Source organism: Tachypleus tridentatus, chromosome 13, assembly GCF_004210375.1.
Source record: "Tachypleus tridentatus isolate NWPU-2018 chromosome 13, ASM421037v1, whole genome shotgun sequence".
Lineage (NCBI taxonomy): Eukaryota > Metazoa > Arthropoda > Merostomata > Xiphosura > Limulidae > Tachypleus > Tachypleus tridentatus.
The window spans coordinates 272889321-272914091 of NC_134837.1; the positions used below are offsets into that span (position 1 = coordinate 272889321).

Sequence of the window (24771 nt, forward strand, 5' to 3'; positions counted from 1 at the left end):
GTGATTATAATTACGCAAACTGTTGTATTTTCTATAAAGTATTTTATTTTAATTAAAGTAAATATCTTACGATGTTGTTAAAATAGTAACGATTATTATTATTATTTTAAATATCTAATTGAGAAAATTTTAAAAAATCGAAATGTAAAGAACTAGATAGGTTAACCTCTCAGTGAAGTTATCTTTCTTTCTGGTAAGGTTTTGTTAACCACAAAGTTACGTCACAGATTATCCGTGTTGTGTCTATCAGAGAGATCGAGCCCTGAATTTTAGCGTTACAAATTCTGTAGTTTCCGACTAAGCCACTGCAGGGTTTAAGAATGAACAAAAGTGATTAATCGATTTTGGAATACATGATTCACCAGTTTCGAAGATAAAGACCGAACGATTTTAAATCTCATTACTTACTCTCACAAGATGCTGCCCCCAGCGGCATGTCTGCGGACTCGCACCGCTAGAAACCAGGTTTCGATACCCATAGTGGGCAGAATACAAACAGCCCATTGCTTAGCTTTGTGCTTAATTCCAAACTATAAACAAACAACACATAGATGTCAAAAATCAAATAACATAACAACACACGCGCACGATTACTTATGTGACCACGTGATCCAGTAGACGAGATTAAACAGCGCAAATATAAGCGGAAACAAACCCCTACAGAAACGATCTATGGAACGAGCTAATTCTTCGGTCGCCATTGGTAAATATTTCAAAATATCAAAACTGATTTCTTCGTCTTCGTCATCGTCACTGTCTTCCAAGGTCTTAATCAGGTCTTCCGGTGTTATGTTAAATTGAGGTTTTTTACTGTGGCTCCTATCTGACACTTTATTGGTGTGTCCCGATGGTCGCACGACCTAAGTGATATCAACATACACATATATATATGAGATCATACCTAGATCCATATATACGTTATCTTATGTAATCATATATATATAAACCATAGAAACAGACTACTTTAGGTTTAATGACATTCTAAAATCTTACACAAATCTGTTTCTCTATATTTATTTACCAGTGTAATCAGAAGTTACGAGATGTCTGAACAACTGGCCTTCCTACAACCTCCTTGGGTTCTTTTCTTTCCCACTGATAACATCTTTATTTAATTTCGGTTAGTGTTAAGTTAGTGCTAAGGATCTTTCAAGTTGAGTTTTAACTTAAATAATTTTTCAAAATTTTTTCCCCTTTTCACATTTATTTTTGTAATTTCTTTTTTATTATTTTCTTTTAAAAATGTTTTTATTTTCAAATTTCTGATGACCCACTTCAAGACTTATCGCTTCGCTACCACCATCTTAATTATCACTATCGAACATGCTAACTTTTTCTGCAGTGAAGCCCAAGGGTTTACGGTAGGTGGCGTTGACTAGCTTTCTTTACAACCACCAGTTCTAAATTATGGACGGCCAGTATAGATAGCTCCTAGTAGTTCTGGGCAGAATTGAACAGAGAATCAAACAACACGTGCATTGTATCATTGTGGTTTGTAATCCACAGAAATAGACACGTGTGCATTGTATCATTGTGGTTTGTAATCCACAGAAATAGACACGTGTGCATTGTTTACTACACAAACAGAAACGAAATAAAAACATTCTGTGTCGGTTGATAAAGCATATAAAAACTGCATTACTCAGTGCTATTTTGACATTAAGAAAAACAAAAATTGTTTTAAGACAATAATAAACGGTAGACGTTAAGGAAAAGATAATTTGCTTTCTTTTCAATAAAATCCGGAAGTCCATTTTTGAAGACGATTGATGCTGAGGTTATTTTCCTAATACAGAGCAACGCAAAGTTCATCTCGAGGAATCGATCCCTGGGTTTTAGCGCTGTATGTTCTTACTGCTGACCTACAGGAGACATATATTTTTAACTTAGAAAACTAAGTAACTATTTATTGACGTGTTAGTGCACCAACTTAGAGTAAAATGGAAGTAAAATACCCCGTCCTTTACTAAAACACTTACTTATAGTGAAATGTTGGCTTTCTTTTCGTCTGAAAAAACTATGGGTAAGTCCAATTGGTTTAATAAAAGATGAGGTAAGTCTGGTTGGTTTAATAAAAGATAATGTAAGTTTGGTTGGTTTAATAAAAGATAGTGTAAGTCCGGTTGGTTTAATAAAAGATGAGGTAAGTCTGGTTGGTTTAACAAAAAAATGGGTAAGTCCGGTTGGTTTGATGAAATATGGTTATCAAATTGTTTGTAATTCTAAGTTTTTATCTTTTATTCAAACTTTTAGCGCAAATATAGCCAAGAGGCATCTGTGCATAACAATGTTTAACTGAATGACTACAAGGAAAGCAGTTAGTAAACAGCACCTGCCGCCAACCCTTGAACTATTCTTGTCTGTCCGAACAGCAAGCCATCCTTATAACGTGTCCAAAGCCCAAAGTGCGAATTGTGTTACTGAGACAACGGTACATAAACCTAAAACTCTCAGATTAATAGCACAAGTGCGTTAACCACTAACTCACTTCAGGCCCTTATGGTTTTAGAAGACAAACTTCGACAGTTTTATGTTGTTCCAAAACTTTAGGTTCACTGTGTCCAAGATATAATATTTCTCTCTAAAGACTGCTTTGTTCCAGTTCAGGTAGAACATCACAATATCCTCAGGAAACTCATGCATGATAAAACATCAAACTTAAAAATAGTTATTTTTGTTTGTTTGTTTAGTTTAATCTAGGTACAAAGCCATCTTTGCTTGGCTCACCACGGATATCTAAACTCGGTTTCTGGCGCTGAGAAAATTAATTAACCCCCAATTAACTACAATAATATTATGGCGATTAACATTCTATGCCTTCACAAACCTGAAAAATCCGGTTTGGGTTTTGATCCGAAGAATTTTGGTTACCAGAATTAGTCATCTGCGCCGCCATCTTACTCCTGGCTTTTCTTGCGATGAAGTTGACAAGAGGAAACTCCAGAAAGGCAAAGAACACAAGAAGAGTACAGCTGAGATACCACACATCGACAGCTTTGATGTAGGACACCTGGCGGTATTAGAAAAAACATTTGAATCTCTTTGCTCGGGTTTAACATTAGATGTTTTTGTCATTAAATAAATCTGTTCCTCTTGTCTTATTTCTTTTTATATTAAATGGAATATCCTTGTCACGTTGTAATTCTAATACGTGTACTATCTTTGTCACGTTGTAATTCTAATACGTGTACTATCCTTGTCACGTTGTAATTCTAGTACGTGTACTATCCTTGTCACGTTGTAATTCTAGTACGTGTACTATCCTTGTCACGTTGTAATTTTAATACGTGGACTATCTTTGTCACGTTGTAATTCTAATACGTGTACTATCTTTGTCACGTTGTAATTCTAATACGTGTACTATCCTTGTCACGTTGTAATTTTAATACGTGGACTATCCTTGTCACGTTGTAATTCTATTACGTGTACTATCCTTGTCACGTTGTAATTCTGATACGTGGACTATCCTTGTCACGTTGTAATTTTAATACGTGGACTGTCCTTGTCACGTTGTAATTCTAATACGTGGACTGTCCTTGTCACGTTGTAATTTTAATACGTGAACTGTCCTTGTCACGTTGTAATTCTAATACGTGGACTGTCCTTGTCACGTTGTAATTCTAATACGTGGACTGTCCTTGTCACGTTGTAATTTTAATACGTGGACTGTCCTTGTCACGTTGTAATTCTAATACGCGTACTATCCTTGTCACGTTGTAATTTTAATACGTGGACTGTCCTTGTCACGTTGTAACTTCACCAAATAGATTTTCGTTGAAATATTTTTATTGCAAAACTAGATTTCTTTTTCCTTTGTCATATTTTACATTAATTATCTGTGACAGTGCACTGAATATTGTAGTCATGTTTTATTATAGTAATTGGATTCTTTTAACGATTGTTTGTTTCAAGAAACTGATTAATTAATTAATTTGTTGTTTTAATCATTACATGTGAATACTTTCAGTCTTTTCTGTACTATAATAAATGTACATATCGTGTTTTCACTGTAGTATATGTACACATCATGTGTTTACTGTAATATCTGTACACATCATGTTTTTACTGTAGTATATGTACACATTATGTTTTATTGTAATATATGTACACATCGTGTTTTTACTGGAATATATGTACACATCATGTTTTTAGTGTAATATATGTACACATCATGTTTTTACTGTAATATATGTACACATCGTGTTTTATTGTAATATATGTACACATCGTGTTTTTACTGGAATATATGTACACATCATGTTTTTACTGTAATATATGTACATATGGTGTTTTCACTGTAGTATATGTACACATCATGTTTTTACTGTAATATATGTACGCATCGTGTTTTTATTGTAATATATGTACACATCATGTTTTATTGTAATATATGTACACATCGTGTTTTTACTGGAATATATGTGCACATCATGTTTTTCACTGATATATATTTACATATGTTTTTACTGTAATATATGTACACATCATGTTTTATTATAATATATGTATACATCGTGTTTTTACTGGAATATATGTACACATCATGTTTTTACTGGAATATATGTACACATCATGTTTTTCACTGATATATATTTACATATGTTTTTACTGTAATATATGTACACATCATGTTTTATTATAATATATGTATACATCGTGTTTTTACTGGAATATATGTACACATCATGTTTTTCTCTGTAATATATGTGCATATTATGTTTTTATTGTAATATATGTACACATCATGTTTTACAACAATAAATGAACTGTCACTCATGTTTTAAAGCAATAAATAGATTATTCTCGCTGTGTTTTTGGTATAATAAATGTATTTTCTCTGGAATTTTTGTTAGTTGACCAACTAAATAAACCATCTTTGTCATGTTTACTCTTACGGTCGTTGTCAGACTTGAGATAAATCAGTTTTCATGAGTCATTCTGAGTATGTATTTCCAGCCATAACAGGACATCAATTATTGATGTTTAACTTGTTCTGTAATATAAACACTACACTTTGATGAATTGTTTTAACATCTAAATGTAAGTGTTAAATGTTGTTGTGTGAAACAGGAAGTTTCGAGAATTTGACTTCGGAATCTACAAATAAGTAATGTGATTTTGTTAATAATTTGTGTACTGTACGTTACCATGTTTTTAGGTAAATAATATATATTTTATATTTCAAACGATAAACAAATAACATTTATGTAATTTACCATTCGCACATGAAATCTCAACGGTGGTAAAACAATCTTTTGTAAACTACACAAATATGTTAAATAATTAAACACGACCTTTCTGACCAGTTTGACCTTTACCATTTCTGTGTAGCTTTCCTCTGCATCAGTAATATATTTCTTACCCTGGGAATGGAGTCTTTAACGCCACGTGAGTTTGTGATAACAGTCAAGATAGTGGTAATCCCTAGAGCTACTCGCGCGGGAACAGCGTGAATGTCCAACCAGAAGGAAATCCACGAGACAATGACGAGTAGCATGACAGGAACGTAGACCTCGATCATGTAGTACTTGAACTCCCGTTCCAACGTAAACAATGCTTTCAAACCGCTGTAGTTTCCTAATTTACAATAAATTTACGTTAACGTTTTATCTTAACATAATTATAAGAAGTCCTAATATTCGAATTTCTTATCACGTGAGCTCTTAATGAAAATTACATTTACTGCAACTTTAAGTTTTGCAGGGTCACGTTTGGTAAACTGTCCTTAATAACTACGGACACTTAGACCCCTTCTACTACTTTAAAAATATTCAACAAGTAAACATAAACACTGTCATTATTATCTATCGAATAAAATGTTTCCACAATTAGTTTCTGGGCATAACTTTCCCGGAAATATAAATCAAACTCCTTTTCGTTCAGAATTCTGAAAATAGCTGTCCCTATCAGATGCATTTTGTTGTTTTGGTTACGCTTTCCATCTCTTCAAAAGAAAGGTTAGATTTGTTTTTAAAATTTATGTTGCTTATTAGAGCAATAAACACGACAATGGTAATGAACATCGTTAAAAAATACAACAAAAACATGACCTTTAGCATCGAACTTCTATTAAAACAAAAACACCACCTACAGTACTGAATCATTATTAAAACAAAAACACCACCTATAGTATTGAATCATTATTAAAACAAAAACACCACCTATAGTATTGAATCATTATTAAAACAAAACACCACTTGTAGTATTGAATCATTATTAAAACAAAAACATCACCTATAGTATTGAATCATTATTAAAACAAAAACACCACCTATAGTATTGAATCATTATTAAAACAAAACACCACTTGTAGTATTGAATCATTATTAAAACAAAAACATCACCTATAGTATTGAATCATTATTAAAACAAAAACACCACCTACAGTACTGAATCATTATTAAAACAAAAACACCACCTATAGTATTGAATCATTATTAAAACAAAAACACCACCTATAGTATTGAATCATTATTAAAACAAAAACACCACCTATAGTATTGAATCATTATTAAAACAAAACACCACCTACAGTACTGAATCATTATTAAAACAAAAACACCACCTACAGTACTGAATCATTATTAAAACAAAAACACCACCTACAGTACTGAATCATTATTAAAACAAAAGCACCACCTACAGTACTGAATCATTATTAAAACAAAAACACCACCTACAGTACTGAATCATTATTAAAACAAAAGCACCACCTATAGTATTGAATCATTATTAAAACAAAAACACCACCTATAGTATTGAATCATTATTAAAACAAAAACACCACCTATAGTATTGAATCATTATTAAAACAAAACACCACTTGTAGTATTGAATCATTATTAAAACAAAAACATCACCTATAGTATTGAATCATTATTAAAACAAAAACACCACCTATAGTATTGAATCATTATTAAAACAAAACACCACTTGTAGTATTGAATCATTATTAAAACAAAAACATCACCTATAGTATTGAATCATTATTAAAACAAAAACACCACCTACAGTACTGAATCATTATTAAAACAAAAACACCACCTATAGTATTGAATCATTATTAAAACAAAAACACCACCTATAGTATTGAATCATTATTAAAACAAAAACACCACCTATAGTATTGAATCATTATTAAAACAAAACACCACCTACAGTACTGAATCATTATTAAAACAAAAACACCACCTACAGTACTGAATCATTATTAAAACAAAAACACCACCTACAGTACTGAATCATTATTAAAACAAAAGCACCACCTACAGTACTGAATCATTATTAAAACAAAAACACCACCTACAGTACTGAATCATTATTAAAACAAAAGCACCACCTATAGTATTGAATCATTATTAAAACAAAAACACCACCTATAGTATTGAATCATTATTAAAACAAAAACACCACCTATAGTATTGAATCATTATTAAAACAAAAACACCACCTATAGTATTGAATCATTATTAAAACAAAACACCACCTACAGTACTGAATCATTATTAAAACAAAAGCACCACCTATAATATTGAATCATTATTAAAACAAAAACACCACCTATAGTATTGAATCATTATTAAAACAAAAACATCACTTATAGTATTGAATCATTATTAAAACAAAAGCACCACCTACAGTACTGAATCATTATTAAAACAAAACACCACCTATAGTATTGAATCATTATTAAAACAAAAACATCACTTATAGTATTGAATCATTATTAAAACAAAAGCACCACCTACAGTACTGAATCATTATTAAAACAAAAGCACCACCTATAGTATTGAATCATTATTAAAACAAAAACACCACCTATAGTATTGAATCATTATTAAAACAAAAACACCACCTATAGTATTGAATCATTATTAAAACAAAAACACCACCTATAGTATTGAATCATTATTAAAACAAAAGCACCACCTACAGTACTGAATCATTATTAAAACAAAAGCACCACCTATAGTACTAAACTTTTATTATAACAAAAACAATGCTTATGTTATTTAATTGAGTTTAATTTTATTTGAATTACTATTGAAAGAAACATTCGTCGTATATTACTGAGTTCCTATTAAAATAAAAACAACGAGATTTCGAGTATATCACCTTTAATACAATTTGCAGAAAATAATTTCTCTGCCAATAGAGATTTCTTTTTTCTTTTTTTTTTTTTTTTTTGTCGAACATGGTCCGGTATTTAGGAGCAATAGGCTCAAATTGCTATCACCCCAAAGGTCCTTGCCATTTCAGCTACAGGTGCGTTATAATATTACGATCAGTTTAACTATTCGTTAGTAAAAGAAAAGCCCAAGAGTTGACTGTGGGTGGTGCTGACTACTTGCCTTCTCTCTGGTCTATTACTGACAAATTAAGAAGTTATAGCACAACTAGCTTTCGTGCAGCTTTGAGCGAAATTCAAACCAAACTTTTTTTTTGTTTTAAGAAAATACTCTATAGTATTATTGGGATTACGGACGAAAACGTATCTAAGAACGAACGTACTAAAAATGACGAAATCCCTAAGATTAAAAAAAGTAAGAAGAATACATTGTATTATAGTGAATATTTTGATCAGGGCTAGTACCAATAATAATAATAATAATTAGCTATAGTGAATGTTTTGATCAGGGCTAGTGCCAATAATAATAATAATAATAATTAGCTATAGTGAATGTTTTGATCAGGGCTAGTACTAATAATAATAGCAATAATTAGCTATAGTGAATGTTTTGATCAGGGCTAGTGCCAATAATAATAATAATAATAATTAGCTATAGTGAATGTTTTGATCAGGGCTAGTACTAATAATAATAACAATAATAATAATTAGCTATAGTGAATGTTTTGATCAGGGCTAGCACTAAAAATAATAATAGTAATTAGCTGTAGTGAATGTTTTGATCAGGGCTAGTACCAATAATAATAATAATAATAATAATTAGCTATAGTGAATGTTTTGATCAGGGCTAATACCAATAATAATAATAATAATAATTAGCTATAGTGAATGTTTTGACCAGGGCTAGTACTAATAATAATAATAATAATTAGCTGTAGTGAATGTTCTGATCAGGGCTAGTGCCAATAATAATAATAATAATTAGCTATAGTGAATGTTTTGATCAGGGCTAGTGCCAATAATAATAATAATAATAATTAGCTATAGTGAATGTTTTGATCAGGGCTAGTACTAATAATAATAACAATAATAATAATTAGCTATAGTGAATGTTTTGATCAGGGCTAGTACTACTAATAATAATAATAATTAGCTGTAGTGAATGTTTTGATCAGGGCTAGTGCCAATAATAATAATAATAATAATTAGCTATAGTGAATGTTTTGATCAGGGCTAGTACTAATAATAATAACAATAATAATAATTAGCTATAGTGAATGTTTTGATCAGGGCTAGTACTACTAATAATAATAATAATTAGCTGTAGTGAATGTTTTGATCAGGGCTAGTACCAATAATAATAACAATAATAATAATTAGCTATAGTGAATGTTTTGATCAGGGCTAATACCAATAATAATAATAATAATAATTAGCTATAGTGAATGTTTTGATCAGGGCTAGTACTAATGATAATAATAATAATTAGCTGTAGTGAATGTTTTGATCAGGGCTAGTACCAATAATAATAATAATAATTAGCTATAGTGAATATTTTGATCAGGGCTAGTACCAATAATAATAATAATTAGCTATAGTGAATGTTTTGATCAGGGCTAGTACTACTACTACTAATAATAATAATAATTAGCTGTAGTGAATGTTTTGATCAGGGCTAGTACTAATAATAATAACAATAATAATAATTAGCTATAGTGAATGTTTTGATCAGGGCTAGTACTACTACTACTAATAATAATTAGCTGTAGTGAATGTTTTGATCAGGGCTAGTACCAATAATAATAATAATAATAATTAGCTATAGTGAATGTTTTGATCAGGGCTAATACCAATAATAATAATAATTAGCTATAGTGAATGTTTTGATCAGGGCTAGTACTAATAATAATAATAATAATTAGCTGTAGTGAATGTTTTGATCAGGGCTAGTACCAATAATAATAATAATAATAATTAGCTATAGTGAATATTTTGATCAGGGCTAGTACCAATAATAATAATAATAATAATTAGCTATAGTGAATATTTTGATCAGGGCTAGTACCAATAATAATAATAATGATTAGCTATAGTAAATGTTTTGATCAAGGCTAGTACTACTAATAATAATAATAATTAGCTGTAGTGAATGTTTTGATCAGGGCTAGTACCAATAATAATAATAATGATTAGCTATAGTAAATGTTTTGATCAAGGCTAGTACTAATAATAATAATAATAATTAGCTGTAGTGAATGTTTTGATCAGGGCTAGTACCAATAATAATAATTAGCTATAGTGAATATTTTGATCAGGGCTAGTACCAATAATAATAATAATAATAATAATAATTAGCTATAGTGAATGTTTTGATCAGGTCTAGTACTAATAATAATAACAATAATAATAATTAGCTATAGTGAATGTTTTGATCAGGGCTAATACCAATAATAATTGTGTCTGTGATGCTTACCGTAAATAAGTTAATAAGTTTAAAAATTATTCAAGAGTCATGGAAATTTGAAACAAGCTATCGAGCTCTATCAAGACATCTAAATACTTTAACGGTTGAATAAAGAGCCGTGAACTTTTCCGGAAGACGATTTTTGCTCTCACTTTACGTCTCAAGTTGTTTAAGATAACGTATTTATTGAATTATTTCATATGCTTTTTATGAAACGATTCTTTTTGTCAGTTTTTACTAATAATTATTTGTATTGAGATTTTATGGTCATGTTTTATATTTTCCTATATTCAAATGCAGATTGTTACACTCATATTTTCACGCTCAAAGTTAAAGACTATTTTTAGGTGTGTGGGGTGTGTTTATATGTTGGGGTATCTTTAGGTGTTGGGGTGTGTTTACAGTTGGGGGAGTATCTAGGCGTAACAGTATGTTTAAATATTGGGATATGTTCACATGAAGATCTATGATACTGAAACATGCTTAGATGTTGGGATATGTTCACGTGTAGATCTATAATCGTAAAGCATGCTCAGATGTTGAGATACGCTTGGGCGTCCGTAGGAGAGAAGGAGTAACTTAATACTTTATTTATTCAGCATGCGTATATGACTGTTTTATTAAATTCACAATTTCACACTAATTCGGTATTTGCTTAGGCGTAGCGTAGCAGTATGTTTAAATGTTGGGGTATGTTTATATGTTGGAGTATGTTAATGTGCTTTGCACTTAATGCTTTTATCAGTGATTTCATAACATTTCGGTAATGGTGAATATAGTACAGGTACAACAAGGATTTTCTGACACCCTTGGTTCCAAAGTTTTGCTGGATTATCCGTTTTGCCGGACCAACAGAAGTCACGTAACAACAATACAAGTCTGACCCACTAATTAGCCCCCTGTCGTGTTTCTAAAGTACCACGAACTGCTAGAAACTTAAATAAAACAAATATTAAATGTGAATTAAAGGAATGATGAATTACATTAGTTTGTTTGGTTGGTTTTGAATTTCGCGCAAAACTACTAGAGGGCTATCTGTGCCAACCGTCCCTAATTTAGTAAGTAGCTAGTCATCACCACCCACTGCCAACGCTTGGGCTACTCTTTTACCAACGAATAATGAGATTGACCGTCACATTATAACGCCCCCACGGCTAGAAGGGGCTAGGATGTTTGGTGCGACTGGAATTCGAACCGACGATCCTCAGATTACGAGTCGAACGCCTTAACCCACCTAGCCATGCCGGGCCGAAATACATCAGTACAAATATAAATGATACAGGTTTATTAGTACAGTATAAATGAAAAGGTTTATTAATCACTGTACTTATAAATAATGTCGTAGTAGTACTCCTTCCAAAGTGGCAAATTCTAGAATTTTACTTGAATTGCAGAGCTAATAATAAATATCTAGAAGTTGGTGGATTGTGTAACTTTGTGTTTAACAAATAAATAAATGAAGTTATTAAACGTACCAGAATAGATAAAGCCACAAGTATAAGACGATGCCTGTTTTTCACGTACACAAGCCAATTCATTCGATGTGGCTCGGCATGGCCAGGTGGTTAAAGCGCTCGACTCGTGATCTGAGGGTCCAGGGTTCGAATCCCCGTCACACTAAACATGCTCACCCTCTCAGCCGTGGGGGCGTTATAATGTTACGGTCAATCCCACTATTTATTGGTAAAAGAGTAGCCCAAAAGTTGTCGGTGGATGATGATGACTAGCTGCCTTTCCTCGAGTCGTACGCTGCTAAACTGGGGAAAGCTAGTGCAGAAAAGCCCTAGTGTAGCTTTGCAGGAAACTCAAAAAACAAACAAACAAACATTCGATGTATTATAGAGCAACTGTTTACTCAGTACAAAGCTACTCATTGGGCTATTTTCCCTCTGTCTATTTGTGGGGGGAATCGAACTCCCGATGTTTGAGTAGTAATTCCGTAAAAACATCACTAGAACTTAAACGAATTTAAAGTCAACTCTAATTCGTTATTTGTAAGTTAGGCTTTTGGTACAAATTAAGAAAACCATAAAATAAAATAATTCTATGTTTCCAAAACTTGTAATTCTGTGTTACTTTCTTAAGAACTCTGCATGTCCTCACCGTGGAATTCGCCCCCTACCTCTGTTTCAGACTTATTGCTTTAGTTTTGCAAGTCACACGCACATAAAACTATTCTTTTTATTGTGTTTATCTTCTTAACCTTAAAACTTAGCTTCCATGGTAACTTACCTAAAGTGCTGTAGCTTGTGACTTTGTCGTCACACGTAATACTACTTGAGTCCAGAAAATGCTCAGGCAGACTAAACGAAGGAAGAATCAGGCATTTCTCATGGTCCTTCCACTTTAGTATCAGCATGCTGACGTCATAGAACCCTACCAGGTATCAGAGTTGCCGAAAATACCATATATACAAATTATAGTTTAAAAATTAAACACAATAGAACTCCTATAAAACTCGTTTAACCCTTAAAATTTTAAACATTGAAAGCTGGTACACATTAGAAACTCACAACCCTAAAATTGTAAGTGTTTATTTCTCTCACATTAATCTTAACATGCCCATTCCAGTTTCAAAATAAAGAAAGTGTAAAAATGACATTTCAGACGTATCTTTAGTCTCCTAACAGTCAGTAACCCGAGGGTCGCAGGTTCGAATCCCCGTCACACCAAACATGCTCGCTATTTTATCCGAGGGGCGTTATATGTGACGGTCAATCCCACTATTCGTAAATAAAAGAGTAGCCAAAGAGTTGACGGTGGATGGTAATAACTAGCTGCCTTACCTCCAGTCTTACACTGCTAAATTAGGGACGGCTAGCGCAGAAAGCTCTTGTGTAGCATTGCGCGAAATTAGAAAACAAAACAAAACAGTAATACAATAACGTAACACTGACCAACAGTCGTCATAACGTATCTATCGATAAAATCTAAACCTAAAGAAATAACTCTTTGTTGCCAATAAATAATACTTAAAATATCTACACGAACAAATGCGTATGTGGAAGCATAAAATATAGTAGAACAATCCATATACGCATCAAAGCTTTGTGTGTATGTTTTTCTTATAGCAAAGCCACATCAGGCCATCTGCTGAGTCCATCAAGGGGAATCGAACCCTTGATTTTAGAGTTGTTAATCCATAGGCATGCCGCTGTACTAGCGGGGAACGTCACAGTTTTATAAAAATACAGCTTTTCTTTTATTACAAGTACAGTTGTTGTTTTTACACTAAATAAAAATATTCTAAAAACAGATAGAGGGCGCTTCGATCACTGACTCGAAGATTGTGAAATACAAAAATTTTAACGGGCCCGGCATGGCCAAGCGTGTTAAGGCGTTCGACTCGTAATCCGATGGGTCGCGGGTTCGAATCCCGTTCGCACCAAACATGCTCGCCCTTTCAGCCGTGGGGGCGTTATAATGTACGGTCAATCCCACTATTCGTTGGTAAAAGAGTAGCCCAAGAGTTGGCGGTGGGTGGTGATGACTAGCTGCTTTCCCTCCAGTCTTACACTGCTAAATTAGGGACGGCTAGCGCAGATAGTCCTCGAATAGCTTTGCGCGAAATTCAAAACAAATAAACAAAATTTTAACGGTAAACTACATAAAAAGAATTAAATCAGTAAGGAAATTAAAACTAAATTATTAATATAACATTAAAGTACATAGTAAAACAACACAAGCTTTGTGCATACACACACACAAAAAACAATTTAGTTTATATAATACAACGAGATTCACTAGTTATCCATTTTGGATGTTTTAGCGGAAGAAATAGAGAAAATGATAGAACACTTGAAACTGACGTCATCCGAGAGTCATAATGCACATTTTATGATTGTTTTGTTCTTGTGAAATTTACATTTTGAACGTGAGCAACAGTGTTATCGTCTGATAAGCGCATGACAACTCTATTTATATATATCATAATTTTATTACCATTTATTATTTAGTAAAATTATGAAAGCAATAAACAAAAGTCTAAACACGTAACGCATATTTACAACTCATTATATATATTGAACATAAACACGTAACGCATACTTACAACTCATTATATATATTGAACATAAACACGTAACGCATATTTACAACTCATTATATATATTGAACATAAACACGTGACGCATACTTACAACTCATTATATATATTGAACATAAACACGTAACGCATATTTACAACTCATTATATATATTGAACATAAACACGTAACGCATACTTACAACTCATTATATATATTGAACATAAACACGTAACGCATACTTACAACTCATTATATATATTGAACATGAACACGTGACGCATACTTACAACTCATTATATATATTGAACATAAACACGTAACGCATACTTACAACTCATTATATATATTGAACATAAACACGTAACGCATACTTACAACTCATTATATATATTGAACATGAACACGTGACGCATACTTACAACTCATTATATATATTGAACATGAACACGTAACGCATACTTACAACTCATTATATATATTGAACATAAACACGTGACGCATACTTACAACTCATTATAAATATTGAACATAAACACGTAACGCATACTTACAACTCATTATATATATTGAACATAAACACGTAACGCATACTTACAACTCATTATAAATATTGAACATAAACACGTAACGCATACTTACAACTCATTATAAATATTGAACAATGCTGTGTGTCCATGGGATAGTTCACCAGGTTCATTGGACAGGACAAAGTAAGACGAAACCTGAAATGAATTAGAAATAATGATGAACTGTTTCATTTTATGTCCTTACTTGTGTCAACGAAAGCAGCATACCAGTCTAAACCACAAAATGTCACCTAACATTATGTAGATACACCATACCAATCAGAGACACAAAATGTCACCTAACATTATGTAGGTATGCCAAACCAATCAGAGACACAAAATGTCACCTAACATTATGTTGGTACACCATACCAATCAAACATACAAAATGTCACCTAACATTATGTAGATACATCAAACCAATCAGAGACGCAAAATGTCACCTAGCACTTCGGAATTAAACCATACCAATCAGAGACACAAAGTGTCAACTAACATTTTGTAGTTAAACCATACCAACTAGAGATGTTAACTAGCACTTTGTAGTTAAATCATACGAATCAAAGACACAAACTGTCACCCAACACTTTCTGGTTAAATCATACTGATCAGAGACATAAAATGTCACCTAACATTTCTTTGGCCAAAGGTTAGGATTAAATGTTACAAACATTTAAAACATTAGTAAAATGTTGTTGCTTTAAGACGTGACGTTACTACCAGAACTAGGCTGTTTTGAACGTTACTTCCAATAGTGAAGCCACGTGAAATGTTACAGTTGAGAGATGATACGCCCAACGTTGTGTTAGGTAAAACAGCAAAACACGTTAAATACAGACACTTTCTAGAACAAAGTACGTCTTATACGTGATGACCACGTGTACACGTGCAAATTTACTAGTATAGTTACCGGTCAACGCCATTTCATTTCATTATTTTATTCAAGTACATCTGAATTCCAAATCGGTGTATATGCGTTTGTTTAACACTGGAAAAGTCAGAAGGTTTAACGTTCGAGTAGTTCAAGAACATAGCTAACACGCTCAAAGCGAAGTCACTAACACTAACAAAGTCACTAACACCTTTGAGAGAAATGTTCAGTTTACATTATTGATAAATAGGGAGATATTTGACATACATGTTTAATTTTTAAATTTTTACTTTATATACATACACACATAGATTAACCTTGTGGGTTTTATCAAAACTAATTCAAATTAAACAATTTCTGAGACGATAAACTGAAAATCATCTTGTCAACAAGATACGATCACCCTTCTGGTTTGTTTGTTGCATTAAGCTAACTGCTATGTCCACAGTGAAGGAATGGAACACCGTATTTTAGCGTTGTAGATCAGTAAACTTACCACTGTCCCTGAGTGGTTTGACAACGATGTAGTTACATGTTTTAATACTCGAAATAATACTGTTGTTTTGTTGTTTTGAATTAAGCACAAAGCTACACAATGGGCTATCTGTATTCTGCCCACCACGGGTATCGAAATCCGGTTTTTAGCGTTGTAAGTCCGCAGACATACCGCTGAGCCATTAGGGGGCTACTCGAAATAACGATTTCGAAAGGCCGTTCGCTCGAAATATCTAACGTGAAGAATGTTTCTGAATTTTGCGCAAAGCTACACCAGGGTTATCTGCACTAGCCGTCCTTATTTAGCAGTATAAGACTAGAGAGAAGGCAGCTAGTCATCACCACTCACCACCAACTTCTGAGCTACTCTTTTATCAACAAATAATGGGATTGATCGTCACATTATAGCTCCCACACGGTTGAAAGGGCGAGCATCTGTGGTGTAACGAGGATTCGAAACCGCGAGCCTCAGATTGCGAGTCGAGCGCCCTCTCACCATTTGGCCATGCCGAGCCATTGCTTACATGCAAATGTAGAAAAGCTTTCCTTGTGTGCCAAGAGTTTCCCACGTGGTTCACGTGTAAGAAATAAACACTAATATGGTTGTAAACTTATACCCAATAAAAAGTCAAAGTATTTACAACGTCATGGCATAGTTTCAGTGATATTTTGTAAGAAAGTGTTGTTATCATAATAAAAAAAATACGAAAGATCAGACTGAAAATAAGATAACCTTATTTCACTGAGACTCGAGAACTGTAGACCCAGTAATGCATCGTGCTCTTGAATTATCCAAAGAAAAGCTTTGAAGAAAAACAAAAGTGAGATCATGAAAACGTTACAATAGAATTCAGCTGCAGCCCAAAGAAAGAGCTTATAATGTCGATACAACGTTAGAGTAACTCTTGTACGGTTTTCTTATTATAGTTTATTTTGTTAAAATAGGAAGCTTAATGTGTAACAAAAATACAATTTTAAACCTTTAAGTATTAGTTTCTTTTGTCTTAATATGTCAGATTTTCTAGCATCTTACCCAAAGTTATTTTGTTGTGTCTGACTCATTATGCAAAGTTAGTTTTCCGCCTTTTTACGTAAATGTGTGTCAAACGTTTCAGGTTCTTACTTATAGGTGTGCCAACCTTCTGGTTATTCAGTCGAAAATATGCCAAATGCACTGGGTCATCATCTATAGGTGTACCAAACTGCTCTGTCTTTCTTTTCCTTACAGAATGCCAAATATGTCAGGTTCCTCATCTAGACGGATACTAAACCAATCCTTTTCCTCACTTAAAGGGATACAAAACGGTTCTTATTTCTTACTTAAGGTTTACCCTAATGTTCTGGTTTTTCATCAAAAGGTACATCAAAACTACTTTGACTGCTCATCTAATGATATGGTAAATAATTCTGACTCCTAACCTACAGATATATCAAAAAACTCTCTTTACTCACCTAAAGATATACCAGGTTGTCCAATTCCTCGTCTAAAGATATATCAAACAGGTCTGGTTCCTCACCTTAAGGAATAACAAACCACTGCTTTCCCTCACCTAAAGCTATACCAAATCTGTCCAGCTTCTTACCTACAAGTATACCATACTGCTCTGTTCCTTCCTCATCTACAGGTATACCACACTGCTGTAAGTATTCACATATTAAAGTATTGGTTCCTCACTCACAAGTATTTAGAACACTTTGGATCTTCAACCAAAGATATCAACCACTTTGGATAGCTCCTGTCCCGACATCTTCTTCAGTGAGGAAGATAAAACATACCATAAAATGAGGTCAGATCAAAATTCAATATAAACTTTGATTAATGGATGGCATTAGCTTTGTTTTAAGGAATACCTGATACACTATTATAGTGACAATAAAGCATTTAGTCTTGTAATCAACAATACCTGATATATTCTTATAATGACAATATAGAACATTTTGTCTGGTTGTCAACAATACCTGATACATTCTTGTAATGTCATTATAGAGCATTTAGTTTGGTCGTAAACAATAGCTGACATATTCTTATAGTGACAATATAGAACATTTTGTCTGGTTGTCAACAATACTTGATACATTCTTGTAATGACATTTTGTCTGGTGGTGGTTATCATACTTCCGAGTGAGAACCCAAGGACGCTAAAATGTTTTGACTAAAACGTCAAATCCCCAGCATACGTACAATGATTACCATATTAAATTTTCAACTTGTCAGTATTATGTATCAGGTGTTGTGGGTCCTTATCATAAAAGGTGTGCCAGTCTGTCCAGCTAGAAATAATGTAATCTCCTGTAAGTCCTCGCAGTTATGAAGCAATATTTGCGTCAACTTCCAATTTCTTGATGGTGTTAGTTTGAGTTGAAAATATGCCTGTCAATTCCTGAATATACAATACTACCTTATATAGAGACGATTTCCGAAAATGTTACAACATGAAGCTCAAACCTGATTTTAAAATAACGACTCCTCTCCATTAGTCACAGTTTTATGTTTCTGAAGCTGGGCATGGCCAGGTGGTTAAGACATTCGACTCGTAATCTGAGGGATCTCGGGTTGGAATCTCCATCACACCAAACATGCTCGCCCTTTCAGCCGTAAGGGTGTTGTAACAAACGGTCAATCCCACTATTTGTTGATAAAAGAGTAGCTCAAGAGTTGGAGGTTGGTGGTGATGACTAGCTGCCTTCCTCTGATATTGCAATGGTAAATTAGGGACAGCTAGTGCAGATAGCCCTCGTGTAGCTTTGCGCGAAATTCAAAACAAACCAAATCTTATATTTCTGAGGGTGGATAGGTGAGACATTTAAACCGGGAGGTGGTGTTGCGAGGACTATTAAAACGTTTTGTTCAGTGATTAGACAGTAAGTAATGACAGTCTGATATATTTTGCTTCTCATCAACTGGCCTCTTATGGTCCAGTGGTTTGTTGTCAGATTTACAAAAGGAAAAACTCCTCATTTGATTCCTTAATGGGCAGAACACAGATAGCTCTAGTGTAGCTTTGTACTTAACTTTAAATAACCAGTCGACTGTTCCTACACTCGAGAAGGATTTCTTTCAGAAAATAGTGGTCATTAAAGATAATATTAAAAACATACAGTAGGTGAATTATCAGTAACAAGCAATTTACCAAATCCATTATTACTGGCGATTCTTTCTTCAGTTTGAAATAAAACGCATTCCTCAACTAAATCTAGCTTTTGAAACCATTTTGCTGGTTTATTGAAATACACTAATGACATATCTCTCCATCCGATGTAACAGCAATTACCTAAACGTCCCCCATCCACAACTTAAAAAAAATTGCCATCTGTCCAATTAAATATAATTTGGCAAACTTTGTTTGTTTTGAATTTCACGCAAAGCTCCATGAGGGCTATCTGCACTAGCCGTACTTAATTTAGCAGTGTAAGACTAGAAGGAAGGCAACTAGTCATCACCAGCCACCGCCATCTCTTGGGTTACTCTTTTGCCAACGAATAGTGGGATTGACCGTTACATTATAACGCCCTCACGAGTGAAAGAGCGAGCATGTTTGGTGCTACTGGGATTTCAACCCGCGACCCTCAGATTACAAGTCAAGCACCGTGACCACCTTGCCATGCTGGGCCTAAGTATAATTTAAGATCTTCATTCTTAATACATACCACACTTCGTTCACGCTTTCTGAAACGAATTATTTTAAAATATTATTATATAATTTATTTTTAAAAAATTTGTTTTACCATAGAAAACTTCTATGTCAGTTTATCGTGTTTATCGTTGGAAAAGGCCTAGTTCGTTAATCCTCACAATCAGGCCTAAACATAAAAGAGATGATGTATTCTATTTAAATAAATACATGCTAATTACATACCTTAAAACATAGGCCACATTCAGGTGTATTTTTGTTTCGTGTACTTTAAATGTAATAGTTGTGGTAATAGCGATAGAAAACACGTGACTTTTCGAAATTGGAATTATGCATAAATGCGATATGGAACGAAATATGTTTCTGCTTCCATGAACGAACAAAGAAAAATTGAGCGCTGTTCATGTAAGTAAAAACGGTGAAAGGGCATGTCATTGAAATTGGTTACCATTCACATTTTCATAAAACTGCAGCTATAATGAATTCAATATGAGATACAATGTGTGTGTGTGTGTTTCTAAACCAACAGACATCCTATCATTAGCTAATTACTTTAATCTTTCGAACTTAGATTGCGAGCCTAAATATAGATTTTTCGTGCCTAAAATGCACGTTTGTAATGTCATATAACACCAAAATTCTTGGTTCGATTTCCTGTGATAAAGACAAGCGCAGATAATGGATTGTGTAGTTTGGCGCTAAAAACCAAACCAAACGACATAAAACGCAATATGTTAATTTACCAACAAAGAAATATTCATATAAAGTTTTAATACAATGACGTAAAATGTGTACATCAGTTCGTTCACATGTTATTTTTTGGATTTTGTTTTCTACTTCTCTGTGCGTTTTTCAGTTATTGTACACCAGGAGAAATAAGTTATAACTTAAGTTTATTAACACTTAAGTTTCCGACCAAGGATATAACTTGAGGATTCTAAGAATTACTGATGCCTGTTCCTGGAACAGTGTATTAAGCCAGATAAAAATTCTCATTGAATATACTTCATATGTCTTTTAATGTACACTGTATTTTTCTTCATTTATTAAGAATCTACGCTACGTAATAACTAGATCTCTCGTTCAGAAACACATAGGAAAGAGGTTGCAGTTTTGGTGAAATGACACAGGAAAAAATACAATTTCTGGTTTTTCAACCAATAAAATGAAGGGGGCGTAGCTAGTTACGAAATGACATGTAGGCTCGAAAGGTTGACCACCAGCATCTAGACAAATCTATTAATCTATATGAGAGTAAAAAAAAAGACAATAACATATGGGCTCGAGCCTTTCTACGTAAAGATAGGGCTAGTAAGGTCAGATGGTTACGACACTCGACTTGCTATCTGAAGGTTGCGGGTTCGAGTTCCTGAAACATCAAACATGCTTTTCTTTTAAGCCGTGGGGGTGTTATTTTGTGACGATCGATCGCATTATTCGTTAGTAAAAGTGTAGCTCAAAAGCTGGTAGTGGGTAGTGAGGGGTTAGTTGCCTCCCACTAGTCTTACACTGCTAAATTGTTAATGCAGATAGTTCTTGAGTAGCTTTGAGCGAAATTAAAAAAGCAAACAAAGAAAGAAATCCGCCTAATGGCTGGGTTCCTTAAAAATAAATTAACTATTATAATGTTATGTAACACAACAAGTGAATCATCTCGGTGTGATAAGAAACTTTGAGCATGTTATAATAAGATGACATCTTGAAATATATTTGTGTTGAACTAAATAGGTTTAGACTAAAAACTGTTTATAAAACAAAAACCTGGATAAATTAAACAGTTTGCCCATTTTATTAAACCTTCCTTAACTCCAGTTGTAAAAACAATATTAGGTCTTTAATTCAGAATATTACAGATTTACTACTACTATTCTTCGGTAGATGCGGGCCCGGCATGGCCAAGCGTGTAAAGGCGTGCGACTCGTAATCTGAGGGTCGCGGGTTCGCATCCCGGTCGCGCCAAACATGCTCGCCCTTTCAGCCGTGGGGGCGTTATATAGTGACGGTCAACCCCACTATTCGTTGATAAAAGAGCAGCCCAAGAGTTGGCGGTGGGTGGTGATGACTAGCTGCCTTCCCGCTAGTCTTACACTGCAAAATTAGGAACGGCTAGCGCAGATAGACCTCGTGTAGCTTTGCGCGATATTCAAAAACAAACAAACAAGCAAGTAAGGGTGAAGGACTCATTAAAAATCTGATAAAGTTGCACGAACAGTTTCTTTTCAATATTAAATGTCCGTTCGATGTCAACCTCTTTCAAAGTTAATAAACTATTGCAATCGTTTCTCACTTCTATTGAAACAAGAGGGAGTTCTCAATAGCCGCGGCACTTTCTTTAGGCAGGGTTAAAGCAAATTAATCTATGAAACCTTTATTTCTGTGCGTCAGCAATACCAAGCAGAGGCGCGAGTAAGCCCGATTCAATTTATTACTCATCAGGACCTCTACCAGCCTACCCTCAAATTGAAATTCTTTTACAGAGGATTAGAGTAAATTAATCTATGAGACCTTAGGTGTGGTCAAATACATCTAATAGAAAGGGTTTGATCTCCTGAGTCCAAAACTTTAATTAGATATCAAATCGGTCAAGAAATTACAGAGCTATGAGCAAAGAGTCTGCTCTTGATTAAAAACAAAGACAAAGAAACTAAGAGCCATTCTCTGAGCCGCTAATAGAATATAAGATAAAATTAGTGAAATGGTCCAAAAGTTCCAAAATAGCCGAGTAAGAAATGAAAGTTTTACATTTATCTTTAGAATTGAGAGTAAATGACATAAAGAACTGTCAAATCTAAATAACCATTTATACTGGATTGTGGAACCTACCTTACAGCCATATACACCTCACCGTTGCTGCCCACTTTAACATAAACATTGTCCTTGGTGGTTTGGACTAATTCGCTTTCTTTCTCGTTATGAAAGAAGAGGGTTGGTGTCCATATTGAGTTCCTCAGTGATAACTGACCAACTACGTCTTCTCCGAGGGATCTGTTAAACTCTAATCTGCTGTCTTTCCACCAATGGCGAAGGGTTAGATGTACTTCGAAAGTCTAAAAGATTAAATACACATATGATTCTCATGGTGGTAATTACACGTTCTTGTAGTTTTCCTTTTGAGAAATTCATTTTCTTATAGTGGTCATAATACTTACATATTATTTAAATTATTTGTAAAGAGAAAATACATGGAAACGAAACTGATTTCGCATTTACAGTTAATCGCATGTAATGTGAACGGGTTTCACATCCTAATGCAGGTGTTGGCTGTATGACATCATGGCCAACATGCTTGGCATCTATATATTGGATTCACATCAAATGTCTTACCTTGTTGTATCATACTGCCAAAGAGAAATCTAGAGGGAGCTTTAAAGAATAGTAAAGATCGTTAAACTGTACAGTGACAAAAGTAACATTAAAAAAAGGAAATAAATCACAACCGGCTCCAGAATCACGTTACAAGCAAATCAGGTGCAACGCCCTAATTCGTTATGGCTACGAAAGAGGACCTACTGACCCCAAAAGACATTGTACTGAGACTGTGCAATATCTCTTGGTTTGTTTTTTTAACTAGAAACAAACATGGATTTAAAGTTACTATGGATCTTTGTCAAACGTTCACAAACTCTTAAAACTCAGAATAAATTACCTCTTTTACGAAACCGATAACTGAAGAAACCGGAATCACGGTAATCTAAAGGAGTTTAGCTTCTCTTCGTTGCCTAAATGTGATACTGTAGTCCACCTTTCATATGCAGTGGAGTAATCTAAGATTTTTGTCACTAGTTATAACGGAGAAACTCTAGTGTATGCTCATCAAAATGGATGCGAAAGTCGTTCCAAAGCCATCATGTACTTGGAAAATTTTTCTTAAAAAGTAACGAATAATAATAATAATAATTCTACATTTACATTCAACATCCAAAACAATAAGAAACAGCCTTTTTATTAACCTTGAATGCAGTTAAGTTTTTATTTCAAACTTTTATCCTATAAAAGCAATTCTTTTAAGTTCTGTACTATCGACCACAAATACTGCGGAATTGTTAAACAGTACTTTCTTATACGTCTTTTCTGTCGCGTTACGGAAAAAAGATTGATAAATATTTGTTAAATATCTTTACGAATATCAAACGTTTAAACGTAACTTTTAGTTCTGGAAGAGCAGTCTCTAATTGTATCACAGGTTCGAGCCAGTTGAGAAAGTTCGAAAATGATTAATAAATATTGAATATAAATAAACGCAACATTTTGTTTACAATACTCTATAGCAGCAACACTATTAAGTGGAAAACATAAGAGTGATTGTAATTTAAGCATGATTAAAAAGCACATGCGCACATCGGCTAAATGACCAGATAAGGGTTCAGTATATAGTTGCCCTTAATTTCGAACTCTTGTATCAATTGGAAGAAAACCATGTAATCAACAGCATCCACCAACGCGAGGGTTCCATCCTACACCCAGAATTGAAAAATAGGATTAATGTCACTTTTATAACACGCCCATAACTAATAGCCACATTCGTGGCTCGAACCTTGAGCCTTTGAATCAGCATTTCGGCTCACTAGTCTTATCATACCCAAGAGG

General features: G+C 33.7%; 1 protein-coding gene across 1 annotated transcript; it reads right to left on the reverse strand.

The window, feature by feature from the left end:
* Positions 1 to 215: 215 nt before the first annotated feature.
* Positions 216 to 24739, reverse strand: LOC143236576 (glycine receptor subunit alpha-2-like). Its single transcript, XM_076474875.1, has 7 exons — positions 24719 to 24739; positions 23008 to 23231; positions 15260 to 15342; positions 12825 to 12968; positions 5363 to 5577; positions 2828 to 3010; positions 216 to 860 (listed from the first exon to the last, which is right to left on the reverse strand). The coding sequence occupies exons 1-7, from the start codon at positions 24737 to 24739 to the stop codon at positions 591 to 593; spliced, it is 1140 nt and encodes a 379-aa protein (XP_076330990.1). The 3' UTR covers positions 216 to 590.
* Between the last annotated feature and the right edge of the window lie 32 nt (positions 24740 to 24771).